We start from the raw sequence: 22,101 nt of genomic DNA on the forward strand, positions 1-22,101 counted from the left end.
AAATTCCCTCTGAGCCCCCTTATACCAACGCGGGGCTGAGTGCGGGTTCCCAGACTCAGTGTTCGAGCACAGGGTTTCTTTGTGTGGGATGGGAACGGTCCTGCCAGAGCTGTGCGCAGGGACAGGCAGCCTCTGCCCAAGGGATGCAGGCTTTGGGATGCTGCGGGCACATCCGCTGAAGAGGAGGGTGACCAGGCAGGGGAGGAGGTCACAGCACAGGCCAGGGTGGTTGTAACCCCTGCCCGAGGAGCGATGCTGCTGAGGTGTTCGGGGTGCGGGTTGGCAGAGCCTGCACCCGAGCAGTGACACAAATGCAGCCGGACAGACACACGGAGCATGTAAACAGGCACATGGGGACACCATGTGCTGCCTCGCTGCCGGTGGTGCAGAGCCAGCCCGGAGCAAAGGCACACGCCAGGCGGAACACGCACACGCACAGCTTTCCCACGGGGGATCTTTCCAGCCTTGCCTTCATTTCCTGGAGTGCTCCGAAGGAAAAGGCAGAGCGGGATGAGGTGAACGGAGCGGAGCGGCGCTGGGAGCGGCTTTGTGCTATAAATAGTGCTGGTGATAACGCCAGGCGTGCAGGGGGGGACGGGCGGGCAGGGCACAGATGCCAGGGCTCTGGAAGCCCGCGCATCACGGATGGAGCAGAAGGAGCCTCGTCCGGCCATAATGGGAGCTTGTAGTTTCCTCCAAGCAGCACTGAGTTAGGCGTTGGGGCAGCTTGGGAGGGGGCACCGTGCACCCCCTCCTCTTGGGATGGATGCTTCGCAACCCTGGGAAATGGGAAGCAGCGAGGCATTGCAGCTGGAATTGCGCTGGGAACAGATGGGTTCCCTTTGAAGTTTGTTGAGGGAGGGGAAGGCTCCCTGCAGCCCTGGGGTAAGGGGAGAAGGCAGGGCTGGGATGTAGGGAAGGGTCAGAGCTAAAGGTCAGAGCATCGCTGCTGGGAGCAGGGATGGGACAGGCTGCTCCAAGAGGGAGCGGGAGGAAGCAGGTGAAGGAGCTGGGACAGGGAAGGAAAAGCAAAGCTCCTTCTGCCCCAGAGCCAGGGGCTGGCTCGCAGGAGCTGTGTCTCCTGGCAAGCCATGTGGCAAAGGCAGAGGGAGAGGCAAAGCAAGTCCCTTTGTGCCGTGTCACGGGCACCCCGGCGCTCAGCAGCAATCACTCCCTGCCTGCTGCTGATGATTCACACTGAGAACTTGAGGCAGGATGGGAGCTGACACAACTGGGCCCAGTGCCCATCTCCCTGTCGCTGATGGGAAGAGGAGGAGGAGGAGGAAGAGGGGACACGCTGTGAGCCAGCACCCAAGGGACACAGCAGCCCCCGGGCGTCACGCAGGAGCCGGCAGCCTGGATCCCCCCCAGGCTGCTGATGGGTTCAGAGATGATGGGAACAGCCCCCAATCCCTAAGGAGAAAGCACCTTGTGGGATACAGGCTGTCCTTGGCTGGGCATCAATGGGCAGCAGCCCAGAGCGGGGGAGATCCAGCGACAGGAGTCAGGAGCAAACAGCCCGGCATGGGGGAACCGAGGCACAGGGGCTGGCATCAGGAGGGGCTTGGCAGGGCTCAGCCTCCTTTCTGCAGTGAGCAGGATCTCTTACAGCAGCCCCTGCCAGCATCCTCCAGGTGCATCCTGGGATGCTGAGGATGCCATCATGGCACCAAACCCCTCCAAAGCTCCCCTCTGCCCATGGGACTGAGCACAGACCTGGTGGTGGATGCCATTTAGAGGAAAACCCAAGGTCTGGCCGAGTTTTGGGTTAGGGTTTCACCACCATCACAAGAAGGCGCTGGGTATTGCTCGCCATTTCAACAGCATCTTCCTTGCAGGCTTTGCCTGTAAATGACTTTAATCTTCATAAGCCCCAAAAGTAAAGCTGCTTATACAGCTGGGGCCTGCTGGAGCACGAGGAGGAATGGAGGGTGCAGGGGTTAGCCCAGGGGAAATAAAACCTGCGGTGGACCAAGCCCCAGTACATCCCTGTCCTGCCTCAGGGGCAGGAGCACCTGACTTCCACAGGTACCACTTCCATGTCACTCCATCCTCCTTCCCAGCCCGACCTGAGCCGTACCTGCTGTCCCAGCACTCCCTGTTTTTCCCTTCGATCATTCCTGCCAAAAGGAATCTGTCTCCATCCTGGCCCAAAAGCAGACCCAGAGCTCCCGGCTCCAGTTTGTGCAGCTGGTAAAGCTGATGCCCTGTGCATCGTTTAACACTGAATAATTCTCTGTGGATGAGGGGAACTGCCATAATCCTGCCAGACACCACCTCCATGCTTCAAGGCAGCACGGACTCCACAGGGACACCTCCTTCAGGGTGTGGGATCTGGGGAGTCCCATTGCACAGACACCTTCAGCTCCTTGGCTGAGACAAGCAGGGGAGGGAACAAGCCCCAGAAGGTATCCCCAGGTCTTCCACCACTTTGTCCAAGCATAGAATCCCAGCCTGGTTTGTGCTGAAGGGACCTTAAAGCTCATCCAGTTCCAACCCCTGCCATGGGCAGGGACCCCTTCCACTGGAGCAGCTTGCTCCAAGCCCCTGTGTCCAACCTGGCCTTAGGCACTGCCAGGGATGGGGCAGCCAAAGGGGGAAGACGAAGCCTGGCTCAAAGGGGAGCTTCGGCAGCATCATCCCTGCATCAACCTCACCCGCTCCCATGGGCGCGATGGAGCCAAGCTGCTCACCCCAGCTCTGTGGCGACTGCCCAGGGATGGGGGGAACCATCCATCCCCACAGGAGCCGGGGAGCAGCGAGCAGGATGCGCCGCGTGCGTCGGGGCAGGGGTTTGGTTGTCGTGTTCTGTTTTTTATTACAGGTTGAATCTCACAGTCGGTAGCATTACATGAGAATAAAGCACTGGACAGGACTGGAAAAAAAGGCCTCTGGAGACAGCATGCAAACATTGCGACGAGTTTAAAGCAAAACAACCCAAAAGGAAAGCGGCTCGCGGGGCCGCGGCTCGGCGGCGGCTCCCCTGTAACCATCACTTCTGTCGCTGGGGTTTCCTTGCCGTGTGTCCGGTTCATTGGCTGAGTTTATTATTATTCTTCTATCGCCCTCCTCCTCCTCCTTCTTCTCTTTTTTTTTTTTTTTTGTGTTTTCTTTTAGTTACATTAAAAAATAAGATTCGTACTTTAGGAAAACACCAGCGCGGGGCTGGGCCCTGCTGCAAATCATAAAAAACAGTGAAAAAAACCCCAACAACAACAACAAAAACCCCCAAATTTGGAAAACAAAAAATCCCACCCCCCCAACCCAAAAATAAAAACAACAGAAAAAAAAAAAAGAACTTGGGAGACCCCAAAAAAACCCCAAAACCTGGGAAAAAATAAAAAATAATAATAAAAAATCAGATTGATTTGGAAGTTTGGAAGCAACCGGGAGAATTGGAGGGGGGGGGGGTGTGAAGCACCCCCGGGGCTCCCTCCTGGCCGCTCCCGGTGCCCCCCCTCACAGGTAGAGCTCCTTCTCTTTGATATGCACTAGCTGTTCACGGAGCTGGTGGAAGGACGGCCGGTGGCCGGGGTCCAGCGTCCAGCACTTCTTCATCACCTCGTAGACGACAGCGGGGCAGCCATCGGGAGCATCCATCTTGTAGCCCTTCTCCACGCGGGGTACCACGTCCTTCAGGGGCTGGGGGGACAGGGGAGGGAGTCAGGGTGGGGAGGGGGTGGGTGCCCCCTCCGCGCACCCAGCCCTGAGCGCACGGGCATGGTCCTCACTCACAATTCTCGGATAAGGCACTCGCCCGAAGGAGTAGATTTCCCAGAGGAGGATCCCGAAGCTCCACACGTCCGACTTGGTGGAGAATTTCTGGAGGGAGAGAAGCCTCGTGAGTGGGGTCGGGTAAGGATGCGGGTAACAGATCTTCAGGGCAGCTGGTCTTAGGGGTCAGACAGCAGGGACTGGGGCTCAAGCACCACCTCTGAATGGATAAGTTCATAGAATCATAGAATAGTTAGGGTTGGAAAGGACCTCAAGATCATCCAGTTCCAACCCCGCTGCCATGGGCAGGGACACCTCACACTAAACCACCCAAGGCTTCATCCAACCTGGCCTTGAACACTGCCAGGGATGGAGCACTCACAACCTCTCTGGGCAACCCATTCCAGTGCCTCACCGCCCTAACAGGAAAGAATTTCCTCCTTAGATCCAATCTAAACTTCCCCTGTTTAAGTTTTAACCCGTTACCCCTTGTCCTGTCACTACTAGTTGGGGGAATGCGGGGTGCACCCCTCTCCATGAGCCTCCATCACATCCTCATCCTGTGGGGATCATAGAATCCCAGCCTGGTTTGGGTTGAAGGGACCTTAAACTCATCCAGCTCCAACCCCTGCCACGGGCAGGGACCCCTTCCACTGGAGCAGCTTGCTCCAAGCCCCTGTGTCCAACCTGGCCTTGAGCACTGCCAGGGATGGGGCAGCCACAGCTTCTCTGGGCACCCTGTGCCAGCGCCTCAGCACCCTCACAGGGAAGAGCTTCTGCCTTCTATCAATCCAGTCCCTGCTCACCCACCTTTTCTCTAAGTGCTTCTGGTGCTGTCCACTTCACGGGCAGCTTCCCCGTGTCCTGCGTGGAGGAGGCTTCCTTGGTCAGCCCAAAATCGCTGACCTTCGCGATGTTGTCCTCCGAGACCAGCACGTTCCGCGCCGCCAGGTCCCGGTGGACGAAGTTGTTGGCTTCCAGGTACTCCATGGCTTCACAGACATCTCTGGTTGGGGTGGGGAGGGAAGGGGTTCAGCGAGGAGGCCCCAGAACGCTGCTGGGTGTGGGTCAGCGTGGTGGGCACGGCCAACCCTTGGTGCTTGGGCCTGTACTTACAAGGAGAACTTGAGCAGGCAGTCTGCACCGAGGACCGACCGCCCGCGCGACCGCAGGTAGTCTACTAGGCTGCCCTGGAGGGATGGAGATCATAGAATCATGGAATGGGTTGGGTTGGAAGGAACCTCAAAGCTCATCCAGCTCCAACCCCTGCCACGGGCAGGGACACCTTCCACTGGAGCAGCTTGCTCCAAGCCCCTGTGTCCAACCTGGCCTTGAGCACTGCCAGGGATGGGGCAGCCACAGCTTCTCTGGGCACCCTGTGCCAGCGCCTCAGCACCCTCACAGGGAAGGGCTTCTGCCTTAGATTCAACCTGAACTTCCCCTGTTTCAGTTTGAACCCATCACCCCTTGTCCTATTGCTGCAGTCCCTGACGAAGAGTCCCCTTCCAGCATCCTTGTAGCCCCCTTCAGACACTGGAAGCTGCTCTGAGGTCTCCACGCAGCTTCTCTTCTCCAGGCTGAACAGCCCCAGTGTTCTCAGCCTGGCTCCATACGGGAGCTGCTCCAGTCCCTGATTGTGACCCTCCTCTGGCCTTGCTCCAACAGCTCCATGCCCTTCTGTTGAAGACACCAGAACTGCACAGTGCTGCAAGTGGGGTCTCATGATGCCATCAGGGTCAGCATCCCACCTACTGCCCCTCCTGCGTGGGACGACATCCCTCCCTCAGAGCCAGCAATGGGACACACAACCTCCAACCACCACCGTGGCCCCAGGGCAATGCCACCCAAGCTGGGTCTGTGGGGTGAACCCTGGTGGGGACACAGAGGGGACAGGGGGTGGGGGTCTCACCTTGGCCATGTACTCGGTGACGATGTAAAGGCCGCTCTTCTCCTCCACGATCACCCCCAGGAGCTGCACCAGGTTGCTGTGTCGGAGCTGCCTGCGAGGCACCGGAGGGCTCAGGGTAGGGGCTGGGGTGAAGAAGGGGTCCCACGGTCCCCATAGGATGCTGGGGACCACCCAGCCCTGCTCATATGGACAGAGGAGCCCGCTCCCCTGCGCTGCGCCCCCCGGTAACACTCACGTCATGACGGACGCCTCCGCCAGAAAGGCTTGAGCTGTGGCATCGTTTTTAATGCACTTCACGGCGACCTTGTTCCCCCGGTAATCCCCCAGCATCACGTCTGCAGGCCGGGAGAGACGGGCACAGGAGACACGGGGAAGCATCCCGGCCTCCCAGGGCCCCACCATCACCCTGGGGGGCTGCAGAGCCTCTTCCCCCCCCAACTTAGGGCTACCACAGCGCTGGGGGCAGGGGGCTTACCTCCGAATTCCCCTTTGCCAATGATCTGCAGCAACTTGAGGTCCTTCATGTTGAGGGCCCAGCCGCCTGCGAGGGGGAGGAGGAGGGTGAGGGGGTGCTGGGGGGTCCCCAGGAGCCGGGGAAGGGGCACGGCCACTCACTGCGGGAGAACTCGTCCTGCGCTGCCACCGTCCCCTCCATCACCTTGGGTTTGATGAGGCGGGTGCAGAGCCCATCCGCGTCCGTGGTGTAATGCTGGGGAGGGGACACGGGGACATCGCAGTGGGGTGGGGGACACCACGGGTGGGGGGATCCCCGCCAAGGCGATGCCAGGCTCTGGGATCCCACCAGGTGGCAGCACAAGGCCACGGATGGAGCACAGGGGGAGCGCGGGGGTCCCAATCCCTCCTCCTGCCCATCCAGCCACTGCCTTTATCCTGTCCCTGCCCTCCACTTTGCCCCATGGGGTGGGCAGAGAAGGCCCCACCATCTCTGGGTGGGAGCTCAGACCCATATGCCCCAGCTCCCCCAGCCTCACACCTATGGTCCCCATGCTGGCCGCCGGGGACAGGAGCAGTGGGCCCTCACCTCCACCAGCTGCATGAGGTTTTCGAAGTAGACCTCCTCGTCGATGCTCAGCTTGCTGGAGGAGTAGATGATGCGGTAGTGCTCCACCTTGCCCTCGCAGCTGACGCACAGCGTGTAGTCCCCGGGGTAGTTGGTGCTCTCCCGCACCAGGAACAGCCCCGTCTCGGGGGGGTACAGCAGCCTCTCCGCCTGCTCCCGAGTGATCTTCCCATGAAACCACCTGCAAGGGGCGCACAGGGCAGGGTGAGCATTGGGATGTGGTTGGGATGGGGACGTGGAGCAGCCTTCAGCCCTGCCTGCGCTGAGCCAGCTTGCTCATGCTCCTCCTTGGTACCCCCATGCGCCCCATCACACAGCTCCTTCCACGGCATCCTGCTCCCCTCCCCACAGCAGCCCTCGCTCCTCCAGACTGGGTCACTGGAGGCTCTGGGATGCAGCAGGGATATCAAACCCATCCATCCACCCATCTGCCCATCTCCTACCTCTCCCACACAGACCCCACTTCGACCCCATTCTTCCTCCCAGCAGCCTTCACAACCATCACTGTGGGGAAAGGACCTATTTTGGCATCCAACCCAACCATCCATCACCTTCCCAGCTCTGCAGGCAGCTCCAAAGGTGCTCAGAGCTTTTCCCAGCAGCACTGGATCCTGAATCCACTTGGGAAAGCCCAGGCCCCTGCTCCTTCTGCCTTCCCACCTCGCTAAACCCTGCAGGGATTCTGTCTGGACACGGGGTCAGCAGGGTCTCTGGTCTGATGCAGTGGGGATGCTCCCCCCAGTATTCCCCATGGCTGAATCCCCAGCAGATACTCACGGCATGAGGCTGAGCTTGATCCCAGCTTTCACCCCTTCCCGCTTCTGCACGTAGTTAGCAGGGATGATGCCCTCCCGGCCCACCTTGTTCTTTGCCTTGTACCAGTTGGGATCCTGCAGGGACAGCAGAGATGTCACAAGGAGCCCACGGCCTCCGGAGACAGCAGCATCGCACCCGAGCTCTGCATGACCCCAAGCTGCAGGCAGGACGGGGTGCGCAGGGACAGCCACAGAGGTCAGTGCTGGTGGCCCCATGGGGGTCATTGCGACCCCATTCCCAGGCTGTTGGGTACCCCAGAACCCCCTGAGCCACAGCCCCTCTCCTTTCCCACCCCGGCACCAAGCATCGCTCCAACGTGATCCTCATCCCAACCTCCTCCACCTCCCAGGAGGCACTCCAGAGGCTTCCAATTTGGAGAAACCTTAACTAAGGAGGCCGTGAGTTAATTAACCGAACGCGCGGCCCCATTCCGGCCCTGCGGGACGTCCATCGGGACCCGGAGATCGCACTGACACAGCGTGCGGCGGGATGCAGGGATGCTCCCGGCATGGCGCTGGCAGCAGGGTGCTGCCATGGGGAGGGGATGGCCTTACCTTGGTGACAGCGACAATGGTCAGGACGTCTCCTTTGCTGAAGGGCAGGTCCTGCTCGGCGGTACCATGGAAGTTGTACTTGGCGATACATTCTGTACCAGACGGCCAAACAGCCTGGCCGGGGACAGCAGAATGGTGTCAGAGCCTGGCTGAGCACCCCCGGCCCCCCCAACCCATCCTCGTGCAAACCCAAAGGGATTCACTTCAACCTGCAGCACTCGGGGGGATTTGGGGCAGCCCAGATGGAGTTTTTCAGCTGGGATGGGGATGGAGGGACACAGACATGCTCAAACACAGGTCCCCACAGTGCTGGGCTTCTGCAGGGCACAGGGGGATGGGGACAAGTCCCTCCTGAGCCCTGGGACCACCGCTGCATGGGTGAAGAGCCCACTCCATCCCTGCCCAGTGCTCACCTGCATCCCTGACATCTTCTCAGGAGGCTGGAGCACGACTCTCACAGGGGGGACACGTCACTGGGTACCATGAGACCTGCAGCAGGGGCAAAGGACAACTTAGAATCCAAGACTGGTTTGGGCTGGAAAGGAACCTTAAGCTCATCCAGCTCCAACCCCTGCCATGGGCAGGGACACCTTCCACTGGAGCAGCTTGCTCCAAGCCCCATCCAACCCGGCCTTGAGCACTGCCAGGGATGGAGCAGCCACAACCAGCCATGGTGGGCTGTGTAAGGATGATGCACAAGGAACCCTGCTGCAAAGGATGCTCCCAGAGCCACGTCAGCAGCTCTTAACCACCAAGAAGGGAACAGATCAAGGGGCTGCTTCCAACACGTCCCCAGAGCAATGCGGAAGCGAGAGCTCTGGGTCCACTCATCCGGGAGTGGGACCAGCGCAGAACTGCTCACCCGGATTATAAGGTATTTGCATGGATCCAGCTTCTTAAGAGTGGAGGTTTATGTGCTGCGTGACCACTGCAGCATCAGCATCAAGGATCCAAGGGAAGAAACGGGACGGTACAGAGGGAGGGAGATGCCCGGGGATGGGATGGGAGCAGAGACGACCTCCAAGAGCCGCTGAAGCCCATTTCCCAGCCCAGGGTGGCTGCTGCGTTGTGGCAGAACCAGCAGCGAGAAGCTCCAAACCCTCTGCCTTGGAACCCCCCACCCAGGCCAGCCTCATCCTGCAGAGCCTCCTCATGCTGAAGCCATTCGGAGGGCTGTGGGCAGCCCTGGGAGCTCAGCCAGTGTTTTTCAGCTGGGATGGGGATGGAGGGACACACACACGCAGACACAGGGGCTGCCGGTGACGTGGTTCATGGTCCCTGCAGCACCAAGGGGGAAACTGAGGCATGAGGGATCCAGGCAGCAAGACGCTGCTTCCCAAAGCCCCACGCTCATATCCAGACACATCCTGATCCCTCCTTGGCAGCACTGGGGACGACACGGCCAGAACCCTGCTCTCCCGCAGTGCCTGGTGACCCCCACATGGAAACATCCAGCCCCGGGAGCTTCCCAGGCCCCGGATCCAAAGGAAATAAACCACATCCATTCCCTGCAGGACCAACCCCCCGGCAGCACCCCGAGGCGCTAGGCTGGGTCGCATCCTGCCCCAGCATGTGGGAGGGGAACAAACCCGCCTTTATGCTCGCTGCTCGGACCCCGGGGAAGGGATGAAGTCACCACCCCCAGCATCAAACCAGGCTTTCTTGGGCTGGGGCACGGGGTCGTGCCGGGCGGGGGGCACGAAGCGGGATGCGCGGGATGCAGGAAGGGCATCTCTGCCCCAAAACCCCCCCAGGTGCTCCTGAATCCACTGCATGGGTTCGGGGCTGGCAGCGGCTCAAAATAGTTTGGGAAGGAGGAACTGAAACAAGAGGCAAGGCTGGAGGAGGAAGGAGATAAGGGGCAGAACCACAGGGAGGAAGAGAGCGCGCGCGGACACGGCCCCGGCTCCACCGCAGCCATGCCCGGAACCCTCCGGAACAGGCATCACGCTCCCACCACCTCCTTCACCGTCCCCCAGGCCACAGGGCCCTTTGGTTTTGGCAGCAGAGAGAAGTCAAGGCTCAGACACTCACCCCAAGGGCAGGGTTTGAGGACCTGAAGCTGAGCACTGGGGTTTCCAGTGAAGCCCATCCCTGCAGCGTCCGGGCCCCATGCACTGGGTTTTCTTCCCAGCCAGCCATGGGGCTGTTGATGAAGAACAGCATCTGGAGACGGCACCCAAACCCTACTTGATAGCACCCATGAGGTGGGAACAGAGCCATCGAGGTGGCCAGGGGCTGAGGGAGCGCAGCTGGGAACACAGCCCACCAAAACCGCCCCATCTCCAACTCGTTTCCAAGCTGAGTTTTGGTTAAATTCAGAATTTACACCTGGTGTGGAGCAAAGGGTCCGGACAGCAGCAGTCTGAAACGCAGCCCAAGGGAAACAGGGAACAAACTACAGCCCTCCATCAGTCCATGGAGGGACTCGGCTAACACCTGGAAGGAGCTGGTTGAAGAAGAGACGCTTCTGCATCCCTGCAGAGGGAATTGCCCATTGCTTTCAGCCCCTGCTCCCCACTCAGCACACTGTGGGGACACCGAGCAGGAGCTGGCCCCGGGTGTTGCTCAAGGACCAGCTCATCCCTAAAGCGCTGAGTCAGCGCTTCCCACCACCCGGCCGCTCCGAGGTTGCGATTCTAACCCTAAACTACCCAAAGGAGAGAAAGCAGCAGGAGGAGGCTTCACCCTGGGTCTGACTCCAGCTGGAAAACCCGCAGGAGCTAGGCTGGGATGCCAGGGAACATCACCTGGATGCCCTAAGTCCGATCCCAGGACCACGAGGCTGGAAAAGCCACTTCCACCCTGCACCAGCGCAGGATCTTTCCACTCCCGAAGGATGGTTGTTAGGGCTTTCAGCTCACGAATGTCACCAGTATTTAGAGCTTACAAACGCAGAGGGGCCCCAAAACGTACAGCCCGCCTTTGGGCTCTCAGGCCCTCACAAAGAGCACTTTCTTTCCCTTTTAAAGAGGAAACTGCCCCAGCAAACCCCATCTCAAGGAACCCGCTCCATGGCAGTCTGTACCTTGGGGATCACGGACATCGCGTGGTGGCACTGGCATAAAGAGAGCACAAGGGGAGGGGGTTAACGGCACCGGGGCTGCCCTGATGTGCCCCTGTATCTTGTCACCGACCTCCCGCAGGTGACTTCTAAGCAGCGGCCCGGTTATTTACCACCTCGCTTTAATGGCTACCTCATTTCTGCCTCAGAGGAGGAGGAAACCCTGTACCCCTGAGAGCAGCGAGGCCGCTGCCACCCGGCCCCCCAGGGCGCTGTGCCTGCGGTGGCCTCATGTGACAGCCAGCGGTTCCTGCCGAGCACGTCACCCGCTGTCACCCAGCACGGCCCCAGCCTCGTGCCCCCGCTCGCTTCCGCCATCCCGCCTTATCCCGATGGGAGCCGGCGCTGGGACAAGGATGTGGCGCTGGATCCCGAGCCTCAAGGCAGCAGCGTTCCCTGCTTTTCCAGCCGGTGGGCTGCGCGAAGACACGGCCAGGGCCCCTTCTCAAAGCAGAGGTGCCTCCCCAGGGAGGATGCGCAAGAGCAGAAGCCAGCTCGAAGCAAATAAATGATCATTAAGAAAATAGCCAGGGAGCCGCCCAGCAGATTCAGCAGAGCCGAGCGCCAGGTCTGGCTCTTCAGCTCTGCCGGGAGACGGCTTCGCTCCCCCTGGAAACATCCCATCCCCATCCCCATTGGGAAGCAGCCAGAGTGCCCCTTCTCTGCCCGAGCATCTCTGCTCTGGCCAGGAAAGGAACCTCAGCCTCATGCTGTGTACCGGGAAGGGCCAAGATTCACCCCCACTGCCTCCCCGCTCCCAGATTTCCCTCTGGGAAGCCCGGTTCATAGTGAAGAGCGGGGGAAGGCGGGCAGGGCAGGAATGGTGAATACCACAGGTACCCCCATAATCCAAAGAGCACCAGGGAAACCTTTCCTCTTGTCAACCACCAGCCAAAATCATGCTGCGCCAGACCCATGGGCAGGCTGGGACCAGTACCCAGGGGAATTTGGGACCCCCGGACCAAATCCTACCGGCACCAAGGGATGGGTTGAGGGAAAGATGCCACATTTCCACCTCAAACCCACTTAGGTGGAGGGAAACGGGGAGCAGCCCCTGCCCAGCCCCAGTTAAACCAAGCTGAGTTGTAGATGGTAGCAACGCTTCATTCCCATGGAATTCAGGGCACAGGCACCACCGCATCCGCCTCCCTGCAACATCTCCAGTCCTCAACAACTCGAGTTTCTTTAAACTTCACCAAAAATAACCCAACCCAACCCCAAACCAGACAACATCCTCACGCTCTCCAAAAGATCTTATCTCCTGTTATTACAAGTAACACCTACGATTACTTTAATCGAAAGACAAACGTTCTTCCTTTATCTCATCAGCAAGCTGGCTGCGCTCGCAGGGCTCCGCTGCTGCTTCCCCGGCCCTGCGTGGCTGGAGAGGCGGGGGGGTCTTTCCTTTTCTTGCTTTCATTTCTTTATGCTTCTCATCAAGGGAAGATGCTGCACTTCAGACCTAAGAGGAGGCAGGTGGAGGGCTGGAGAGATGCTGCCCCCGGCCTCCCCATGGCAAAGGGCTGTTCCTTGCCACCCTTCCTACACAAACCAACCCATCAGGGTGATTTTCCGCCCTCCTTATCCCACACATCACCCCGGCATCCCTTCCCAGGGAGACCTTACAGGTCCTGGGGGGTGTCAGGGCATCCTTGGGGATGAGCACACGGTGAAGCCGCTTGGGGCATGGTTCAAAGGGTTTTCATTGCAAACAGCCGCCCCAAACTGAAGGCAAGGGGGGAAGGCAGTGTTTGCAGAGTGAGGAGCACCCCAAACCTCCCCGTGCTCCCAGGGGGATTGTCCCGGCGCTGCTCCCCCTTGATGAGGCTTTGCTTCATCACCACCATCGCGCTGATGCAGGGTGAGGAACGGGTACCCAAGGGATGCTCCCTGCATCCCTCCGCCGTGCTCCCACGGTCCTCTCTGGCCGCTCTCTGCCTTGGCAGGGATCGGGATGGGCTCTTCCAGAGGGGAGCCGGGCTGAGCTCCCCTCTGCTGCGAAGGGAAGCAGCCATCACCCTCCTCGCGCTGCCCAGCCCTTGCACCTCAGGTTGGAGTTATTGTGTGTGACTTTTCTCCCCGCGCGCTGGCACAGCCCCTTTCACTCTCGATCAACCGACGGGCAACAGCCGCCGCTATAAATAACCCGTCCCCGCCTCGGGGACCAGAAACATGAACATCAACGCATGAAAATAGGGGAAAAAACCCCTAAAACCCGCTGCCAGCCCCTTCCGACGCCCGGCCCCAGCTCCCTCCTTCCGCCCCAACCGCTCTCAAAAACCCCGCCAGCAGCAACCCAAACGGGCCCGGCCTTTGTATGGGATGAGGATGGGGATGAGGCGGGAGGATGGGGATGGAGACGGGGACGGGGCGGGAGGAGGGAGAGAAGCGGTGCCAGCCCTGCCCCGGGCGGCGGGTCCCTGGCTCCCTGCGTGCCGGAGGACGCAGCCCCCTCCCCGGCGGTGCCGCTGTCCCTGGGGGCCGGGGTCACCCGTGCCGGGTCAGGCAGCGCGGCCGTGCCCCCCCGCGGGCCCCATTGTCTGTGCTGGGCGGCCGGGCCCGGCCCCGCTGCCCCCGCGGCGGGGACGTGACCCCCAGCCCGGTGCGGGGGGGTGCGGGCACCCCCGGTACGCGCGTGTGCGTGCCCCCCCCCCGCGCCCCGGCGCGGCACTCACCTCCCTCGGGCAGGGGGCTCAGCCCGCCGCCGGCTGCTCCATGCGGCGCTGCCGGGGGCCTCCGGGCTCGGCTGGGCCGGCGGGGGGGCGCGGGGGGGGCGGAAGGGGCGGAGGAAGCCGGAGCCGCCGCCGCCGCCGCCCGGCGGGGCCGAGCCCGTTGCGGCGGGAGGGGAGCGGAGGGGGGGGGGGGGGGTGCGGGGAGCGGGGGGGGAGCAGCGGCGCTTCCGCAGCCCGGGTCGGGCCGGGCGGGGGGCGCGGGGTCCGCCCGGGGCGGCGGGGCCTGCTGGGAGGAAGCGGCGCCCGGAATCGGAGCGCGCCTGCGCCGGCACGGCTCGGAGCGGCGCGGAGCGGCACGGGGCGAGCGGAGCGGGGCGGAGCGGAGCGGAGCGGAGCGGGGCCGCCACCTGCCGGGGGCCTGCGCACCCGCACCGGCACCGGCACCGGCACCGGGACCCGGACCCGGACCCGGACCCGCAGCGGGCCCTGCCTCCCGCGCCGCGGGTGCGCGCTCTGTGGGCGCGGAGCTGCGCTGAGACAGTGCCGAAATAGCGATAAAATACAAATGAAGCGCCGCTGCTGCTGCCGCCGAACCGGCAGTAACCAGCAGTGGGGTGTTCAGGTAGCAAAACGCCATCAACATGCTCTCTAAATGGCAGCGAAATACTATAATATACTATTGCTATACTATATTGCATGTAGTGTGTAGTATATAGTATATACTATGTACTATATATAGTGTCTAGTATGTACTATATATAGTATGTATACTATATATGCTATATATACTATATATGCTATATATACTATATTTGCTATATATACTATATATGTATGTAGTATATATGCTACATATACAACATATTACATACTATATAACAATAATATAATGCAATGTAATACAATAAACTAATGGTATATAATATATGATATGATACGTGATGTGATATCATTGTATCACAGAATCGTAGAATAGTTAGGGTTGGAAAGGACCTTAAGATCATCTAGTCCCAACCCCTCTGCCATGGGATATCCTTTCCTATCCTATTATATATAGCCTAATATAACGTAGCATAACATAATTTAATTGAGATATGGTATGACATAACGTAACATATTTATATGTAATTTATGCAACATATAAATAATACAATGTTACATGCAATAATACAGTATAATTTACTAATAATACATGGTCCATGCCATGCTATGATGTGATATAATGTGAAATGCTAATATATGATCTTTAAGGTCCCTTCCAACCCAAACCAATCTATGATTCTGTGGTTCTGTGGTATAACATCCCCTGCAACAGTGATAGCAATCATGATGATAATGACAGCGATGCTGCAGATGGGGTGAGGGTGTCCGGGCACAGCTGCAGTGGGGTGGGAAGCTGTGGGTGCCCTGCACTGCAGGCACTGCGTGGCCAGGCCTGATAACCTGCCTGAGGTGTCGGGGCTGTTCCAGCAAGGGAGTAGCGTGGAAGGAGGGGTGGGAGAGAGGAAACAGCGCTTGGGCATCCTGCAGCGTTTCCTTATCCACCACCACGTGGGTCCCTTGGGATGGTTGGGGATTGCTCCATCCCTGCGGAAAGGCACAGACCCATGGGTGCTGGGCAGGGACCAGAGACCCCCCCTTCTCGCTGGGAGGCCTCTGTGGAACACCAAGGTGCAAAGGTGCCTCAGCACCCACACCGAGGTGGGTGCTGGTTGTCACTTCCTGGCCCCCGCAGGGCAGAGCAGGAAGCCCAGGCACTGCCTCTCTCCGCTTTTTGGCTACCCCTCGCTTCACCCCATGCTTCAGCATCCAGCTGCTGAGCCGTAGGTGCCCCAAACCCATCCAGCTGGGGAGGAGGACAATGGCAGCAGCTCCGCTGGCCAGGGAGGCTTGGGACAGCATCACTGCATGGGAAGAGATCACACATTGAGTGTGGTACCCCCAAGGAGGTTGGGGAGGGAAGGGGCAGGAGCTCTTCCCACCGTCTCTGCTCCTCTCCTGCTGAACAAGGGATGAGCGCCCACAAAGACACTCCGGAGTACCAGCCGTGTGTGGCTGTGAGAGGAGGATGCTCTCCCTGGGATGAGAGGACCACGAAGAGGTGATGGAAATGTCCATGAAGGGAACAAAGGGACTGCAGAGGACAGGGAAAGTCAGGGGACAGAGCCAGAGCGGCCAGTGCGGTGGGTTGCAAACCCCAGCCTGTTTTTAGGGAGCACATCCTTGCTCCTGTAGAAAAGAAGGAGCCAAGGACCTGCTGGTGGAGTTGTGCATCCCAGAGCCTTTGCTGCCCCAAGCTGCCCCTGGGGCCTGGTGGGTTCATGGGGCATCGGGGTGGTGGGGAAGGGGCTCATCCTCACGTGGTCCCTGAGCAGAGCCGACCTGGGAGGAAATGAAACCAGCTCATGCATCTGTGTGCATCAGAAGCGCAGCCGTGGATGCAAGCCCCAGCCTACCCACACGCCCCAGTGCACCCACCCGTGCTTGCACGCTCACAGGGGGGTGACGTGGGGTGACACAGGAGGCCAGAGACAAAGAAGGGGGGCAGAGGCAGGTTTTTCCCTCCAGGGGTTTCCATTCAGAGGGTGGGAATTTCTGTGTGATAGGAACTAAAATCACAGGATCCCAGCCTGGTTTGGGTTGAAGGGACCTTAAAGCTCACCCAGCTCCAACCCCTGCCATGGGCAGGGACCCCTTCCACTGGAGCAGCTTGCTCCAAGCCCCTGTGTCCAACCTGGCCTTGAGCACTGCCAGGGATGGGGCAGCCACAGCTTCTCTGGGCACCCTGTGCCAGCGCCTCAGCACCCTCACAGGGAAGAGCTTCTGCCTAAGAGCTCAGCTCAGTCTCCCCTCGGGCAGGTTCAAGCCATTCCCCTTGGCCTGTCCAAAGTCAATAAATATCCTCCCTCACATCAACACTGGGTCTGAGATTTCAACCTCCATGGGGCTGAGGAGCAGCACGGGGCTGGGGGGGTCTCAGCTTTCAGATGAAAACAGCAGGTATCAACCCAGCTTGCTGGGGAATCCTGCCCCTTCCCAGGTTTTCCCAGTCCATCAGACCTAGGAACAGGGAAACACCCCAACAAATGCACAGCTAGGAGTGCTCAAGGCTGCTGTCAGGGCTTTTCTCCCCTCTGAAGGTCCATTCCTGCAGCCCCAAACCCATCAGCATCCCTGATAACCTGGGAAGGATCTTTGCTTGGAGTGGGTGATCTCCGGGTAGGAAGGGAAGGATGGATTTGGCCGCACCAGGAGACGAGGATAGCCATCTCCTTGCCGTGCACCAGGAGAGGGGGCCCTTCAGCTGCCGGGCATCACCAAGCAAAGGGAAAACCACGGAAAGGGGGGAAAAAGCAACACAGGAGCTGAGAGTAAACTCCCGACCGGGCGATGTTCCTTTGCTTGAGGGAGGGAAAAGGGAAAGGGGAAAGGGAAGGGTTACTGCGTTGGATACGCTAGGGAGCAGAGGATCCACAGGCGGTGCTGGGAACATCAGAGGGAAGCCGGTCTGGAAACTCCCGGCTCATTCCACCCTGGAGAATTCCCTTCCCAGCTCCAGCCCCCCCGAAGGCAGCCAGGTTCGGCTGGTTCCGCGGCTCCCAGAGCTACAGGGGCAGCGCGACGTGGGATGCTCTGGAGGGGGGGTCAGTTCCCTCTAGACCCCCCTTCCCAAACGCTCATCCCCAAACCCCTCCGTTCAGGGATGCCCCCCCGCTCGCCTGGCTCCGCAGCACTGCGGAGCCGGTGTGACCGGTGCCACGGGAGGGCGTCCATGTCCCAGAGCCAGCGGGAAGGGACGGCCCGCGCCAGTGAATGGGGATCCAGCCCTGGCTCTCGGGGGGCTTCTCCCGTCCAAAGCCTTCTCGGGTGGGGGTTGCTCATTCCACAGCGCGGGATCCTCGTTTCCAGGCTGGTTTTAATGGAAGCAGAAGAGGAGCAGGCGTAGGGATGGTGCCTCCTGGGAGAGGCTTCCCACCTCCAGCATGGGAGCTGGAGACCCCCTGCGCTGCCTGCGGCCCCCCCTGCTTTACCCACCCTGATGGGGCTCAGGGAGCTGATTGTAGGGTCATGAGAGCAGTGGAACGCTCAGCTGGGACCCCTTATTATGGGGACAATTGGGGGGGGTCTATGGGGAAAGATGAGAGCACACCCCCTTGTGTCATCCCCCTCAGATCTTCTTCTTTTCTGCCACCTGATGCCAGCTCTGGGGCCATGCAGGTGTCTGCCAGCCCATAATACATCCCGGCTGTCCAGTCCACATCCGGCTTCCAAGGCTGGGTTTGAGGAGCATCTGAAATCCCAAAGGCTTTTGGCACTGCCAGTGCTTACGGGACCTGGTGGCCCTGACTCCATGGGGACATGTCTTTGTGGCTACTTGTTCTTGGCCCCATGTGAAACCATGCCCATGCCCATGCCTATGCTGGGGTGGGGGACAGCCAGATCTGAGGCTATTCCAGGAGCCTGGAGCTTTGCGTGCAGGGAGTCGTTATCTCTGCATCTCCGGTGTTCCCTTCTCAACCCGGGGACAAACTCCATCCTTATCCACTTTCATGTCTCTGATTAACAGGTACCTTGTACCTCTAATGATCCCAGGGCAATCGATCTGCCCAGACACTGTCTGCTTTCCAGAGGGAAGAGGGAGGTGAAGGATGGGAGCAGGAAGAAGGGTTCATACTGATCTGGGAGCACTCGCAGCACAGGGGCAGAGCCATGGTTTACATGTCCAGCACTCTTGGCTCAAGATTCCCTCCATCCACAGGTCCAGCAGAGGACCAGTATCTTCTCCAGCCCACCGCAGAGGGAAACTTCACCGGGGGAAGGTCCCACCAGCTCCAGCACCCCAGAAGCTGAGGGCTGAGGAGAGATTTTCACCCCCAAAAGGCAGAAACCAGACGTTATCCGCACCGTGAAGCTGCTGCTCCTGGGGTTCAGGCCCCACGCTGTCCCGATGGAGCTGCAAAGAGAGAGATGGTGTTTGGTGGGTTCCTTCTCCATGGGAAGGAGCTCCCAAAGCCTGCTGGTGCAGTGGGCAAGCAGGACACTGGGGCAAAGCCCACCACACTTAGAGGATGTGCTGTCACCAGCTCAGAGGGAGGTGTCCGCAAAGCAGGCAGAAAGAAAGCACCCATTGCTCAGAAACAGAGCTTAAGGTGTGATTCAGAGCTTTATCTTAAGCCCTAGGGCATCAAGGGCTGCTATTTTTGATGTCATGGGACTGCCACCAGTGTTGGGGACAAGCAGCAAGAAGGAGACACCCAAGAGTTAATCCCTGTGGGGAGATGATTCCTGATAACACATCTCACAAACAGGCAAAGGAAAGAAGTTGGAAACACAGGATGTGCTTTTAATGAGGAGGGTCATTATGGGCTGGAGCAAGTCCCCCCTGCCTTCCATTGGGGAGGAAGAGCTGCAAGGGGTCCCCTGAGCTTGTGTGGGGGCTTTCATGGCAAGGAGGGGCCACCACCCCCGATGCTGGCACCAGGAACGTGTCTCAGGTTGAAGGACCTTTCCCAGTGGGAATGAGAGAGCTTTGGAAGAGGAGCTGGAGCCCAGTGGCCAGGGCTGCTCTGCTGACTCAGGTTACACTGGCAATCAAAGCAATTGGCTGTGGAGTGATAACAGCTCCTCTGGCTTATCACCGCCCCGGTTCCGGTAAGGAAATCACCCTGCACTTGCAGGCTACGCAGGGAGTAATTAAAGGCCTTAATTGAGGAAGGTCATCAGGGAAAAGCAAAGGTATGGGAGCTGGAGCCCCTTTCCTACTGTGGGCAACTGCGGCTTTCACGGCCATCATCAATGGGTTTGTTTATCAGGAGGAAATGAGGAAGAGGAGGTGGTGAAGAGCAGAGTTCCTGCACCCCAAAGGAAGCGGGGGGTCCAGGTCCTGGCTTGGGGTTGGGGTGGCTGGGATCAAAGGGACACTTTGACTGCAGCATCCCCAGCTGGGGCCTCACCTGGGATCCCTGCTGGAGGGACCTGGATGTCCAAGGAGATGTGCGAGTGCAGGGACGTCACACCAAGGTCTCAGGGGACCCTCCTGCCTCTGCAAGCTGCCCAGCAACGTCTCCTGCAGCTGTATGGGATGCCTCCATCGGCATCAAGTGGAGGGGGAAATGCCAAATGAAGATGGGGCTTTGTAAAGAGGGGTCTTTTGCCTCCGACACCATGAAGGGAAGGGCTGTATGGGGAAGGACGATCTCCTGCCCATTTCTTTCCCCTCTGGCCTCTTCCCTTCTCTATCCTGATGCTGGGGTGTCTTTTTCTCCTGGGTCTCTGGTCTTGGGGAACCAGCCTGGCAGCAGTTTCCCCAATGGAGGCAATCAGCCCTTGATGAATGTGTCTTGGGGAGACCTTCCACCACCAAGGGGCTGTTTCACCTCAGTAATGTTAATATTAATTTGCTTATCTGCCCCGGGGCTATAAAACACTCATTTCCAAAGGGGAAAAAAATACCTCCCCCTCCCCGCTCTTTCTTTGTATCTGCACTCACTTATTGCGGGTCTTATCAGCAGATAGAGCAGAAAGTCACGCAATGGCTCCAGCTCTGGTCCTACAGCAGCACCAGCGCTGCGTGTTCCCCCTGTGGCTGATATGGACAAGATATGGAGGCTCTTCACCCCATGGGGATGGTGACACACGCTGCTGTTGAGTCCCTGATGATGCCAGGGCTCCTCTGAATCACCAGGTCAGGGTCTGAGAGACCCAGATCCACATCCAGGGTGATCCCAAACATTCCGCTGTGGTAGGCGAATGCCAGCTTTGGGGTGTCTCTTGTGGAAAGGTGTTCGTGACTCTCTTGCCTTGACCTGTGGCCCTTATCAGAGGTAGTGGAGATGTTATTTGCCTGATGGACATCATAGTTTGTCCTAAACCATCCTTCTCCTTTTCCTCCAAGACCTGGGGCTCAAGCCACGCTTTGGACCTCCTGGTCCCTCGCTTTTCCTGCAGTATTGGGATTATGCCAGTAAGTGATGAATCCAAAGCCAGTTTGCCACAGAGTGAAGCTTCTCGGGCTGGTTCAATGAGTTCAGGTGGGTCTGAGGCTGTATCTGCTCAGGGTTGCATCACACACCGGTGACCAGGCAGGGCCTGGACACACAAAGACAGAGTTACTCCTTTTCTCTCAGGCTTGTTTAGCGGGTCTGAACACCTCCCTGCTCGCTGGAATCTCCCTCACCTCTTGGGCAATCGGCTTCCCCATTTTCGTCCCCAACACTCTCTTCCCTTTCTGTCTCTTCTTGGAAGGTTTTGTGCAATGCGTGGTGAGTGACTGGCATTCGGGGCTGACAGGAGCTCCCATTGGTCAGGGTCCGGGGCTCTGCAGAGCAGATACCACCCATGGGAACGGAGTCAAGAGCCGTGCGTGTTGCACTGGATGGTTTGACTTGTTCCTGCAGCGCGGCTTGCGTGCAAGTAGAAGCAAAGGAGGCATCTGGCTCTACTGGCATGGGCTGACTGGCAGCCAATGTAAACTCTTCGGTTGGAGTTGGAGGAAGTCCTGTTCTCCTCTGCCCCGCTGTGATAACATCCCTTGCTCTGCTCCAGAACACCAGCAGCTTGACTTGCTCAACAGCAAGGGTTAAAGGTGTCCTTTCTCCCGTCCTGCAGGGCCAACAGCGACTGTGGTCAATGAAGCCTCAATGCACGGGTCCCTGCAGAGAGGCTTTGCCCCAGCCCAGTTTGGTTGAAGGATCCCGCTCATTCTGCTAAAGAAAGTAAACCGGAGAGCCCCTGGTGCAAGGCTGATAGATCCTCAAAGAGCTCCTCTATGACATAGATCAGCCTTTCCTGGAACGGCATCCTAGAGACACGGCAGGTCAGCTAGGCAACGAAAACCAGTGCAGAAGCAAGGGAACAGGCTGCGCTCAGAGGACCTGGAGACGTGCTCGTGTTTTTCCAAGGGGTTTTATTTTCCCTGCAGACACAGCTACAGTGAAGGCAAACTTCAGCCAGTGAAAATTAGCCCAGAAACAGTGGTGCTGGACCTCAATGATAGTTGATAGTCAATAATAGTTAATACTACTACTAATAATAGTTGGCTGGACCTCAGTAACAGCACCCTTCTCTCCACCCAAGCTTTGGGCATCAGTTCGTCCAAGATCTTACACATTGATGGAGGCTATGGGATTATGGCATGGGTTGGGTGTCCTTCAGCTACCAAAGGGTACAGCCCAGTGGTATTCAGATAGTTTGGTTTGGCGTATGTTCCCTTTTCTTCCAGCAAAAGACCATTCACACACCCCATAAATGTGCTTTTGCGGTACTAGGACTAGATGTGATGGGATACCCAA

At 58.8% G+C, this 22,101-nt stretch overlaps 1 protein-coding gene across 1 annotated transcript; it reads right to left on the minus strand.

The window, feature by feature from the left end:
- Positions 1-2,793: 2,793 nt before the first annotated feature.
- CSK (C-terminal Src kinase) lies at positions 2,794-13,933 on the minus strand. The gene is made up of 13 exons (XM_065689004.1): positions 13,814-13,933; positions 8,488-8,563; positions 8,075-8,188; positions 7,482-7,594; positions 6,666-6,885; positions 6,239-6,332; positions 6,099-6,164; positions 5,859-5,958; positions 5,624-5,714; positions 4,831-4,904; positions 4,525-4,720; positions 3,736-3,822; positions 2,794-3,642 (listed from the first exon to the last, which is right to left on the minus strand). The coding sequence occupies exons 2-13, from the start codon at positions 8,500-8,502 to the stop codon at positions 3,460-3,462; spliced, it is 1,353 nt and encodes a 450-aa protein (XP_065545076.1). The 5' UTR covers positions 8,503-8,563; positions 13,814-13,933; the 3' UTR covers positions 2,794-3,459.
- Positions 13,934-22,101: the final 8,168 nt, after the last annotated feature.

Source organism: Lathamus discolor, chromosome 8 (assembly GCF_037157495.1).
Source record: "Lathamus discolor isolate bLatDis1 chromosome 8, bLatDis1.hap1, whole genome shotgun sequence".
NCBI lineage: Eukaryota > Metazoa > Chordata > Aves > Psittaciformes > Psittacidae > Lathamus > Lathamus discolor.

Excerpts from the sequence above, each read along its gene's own strand:
- CSK (XM_065689004.1), bottom strand. Across the intron at positions 5,715-5,858 it reads GCGGAGGCGTCCGTCATGAC|GCAGCTCCGACACAGCAACC; the intron begins GTGAGTGTTACC and ends GGTGCCTCGCAG. Across the intron at positions 4,905-5,623 it reads TCACCGAGTACATGGCCAAG|GGCAGCCTAGTAGACTACCT; the intron begins GTGAGACCCCCA and ends CCATCCCTCCAG.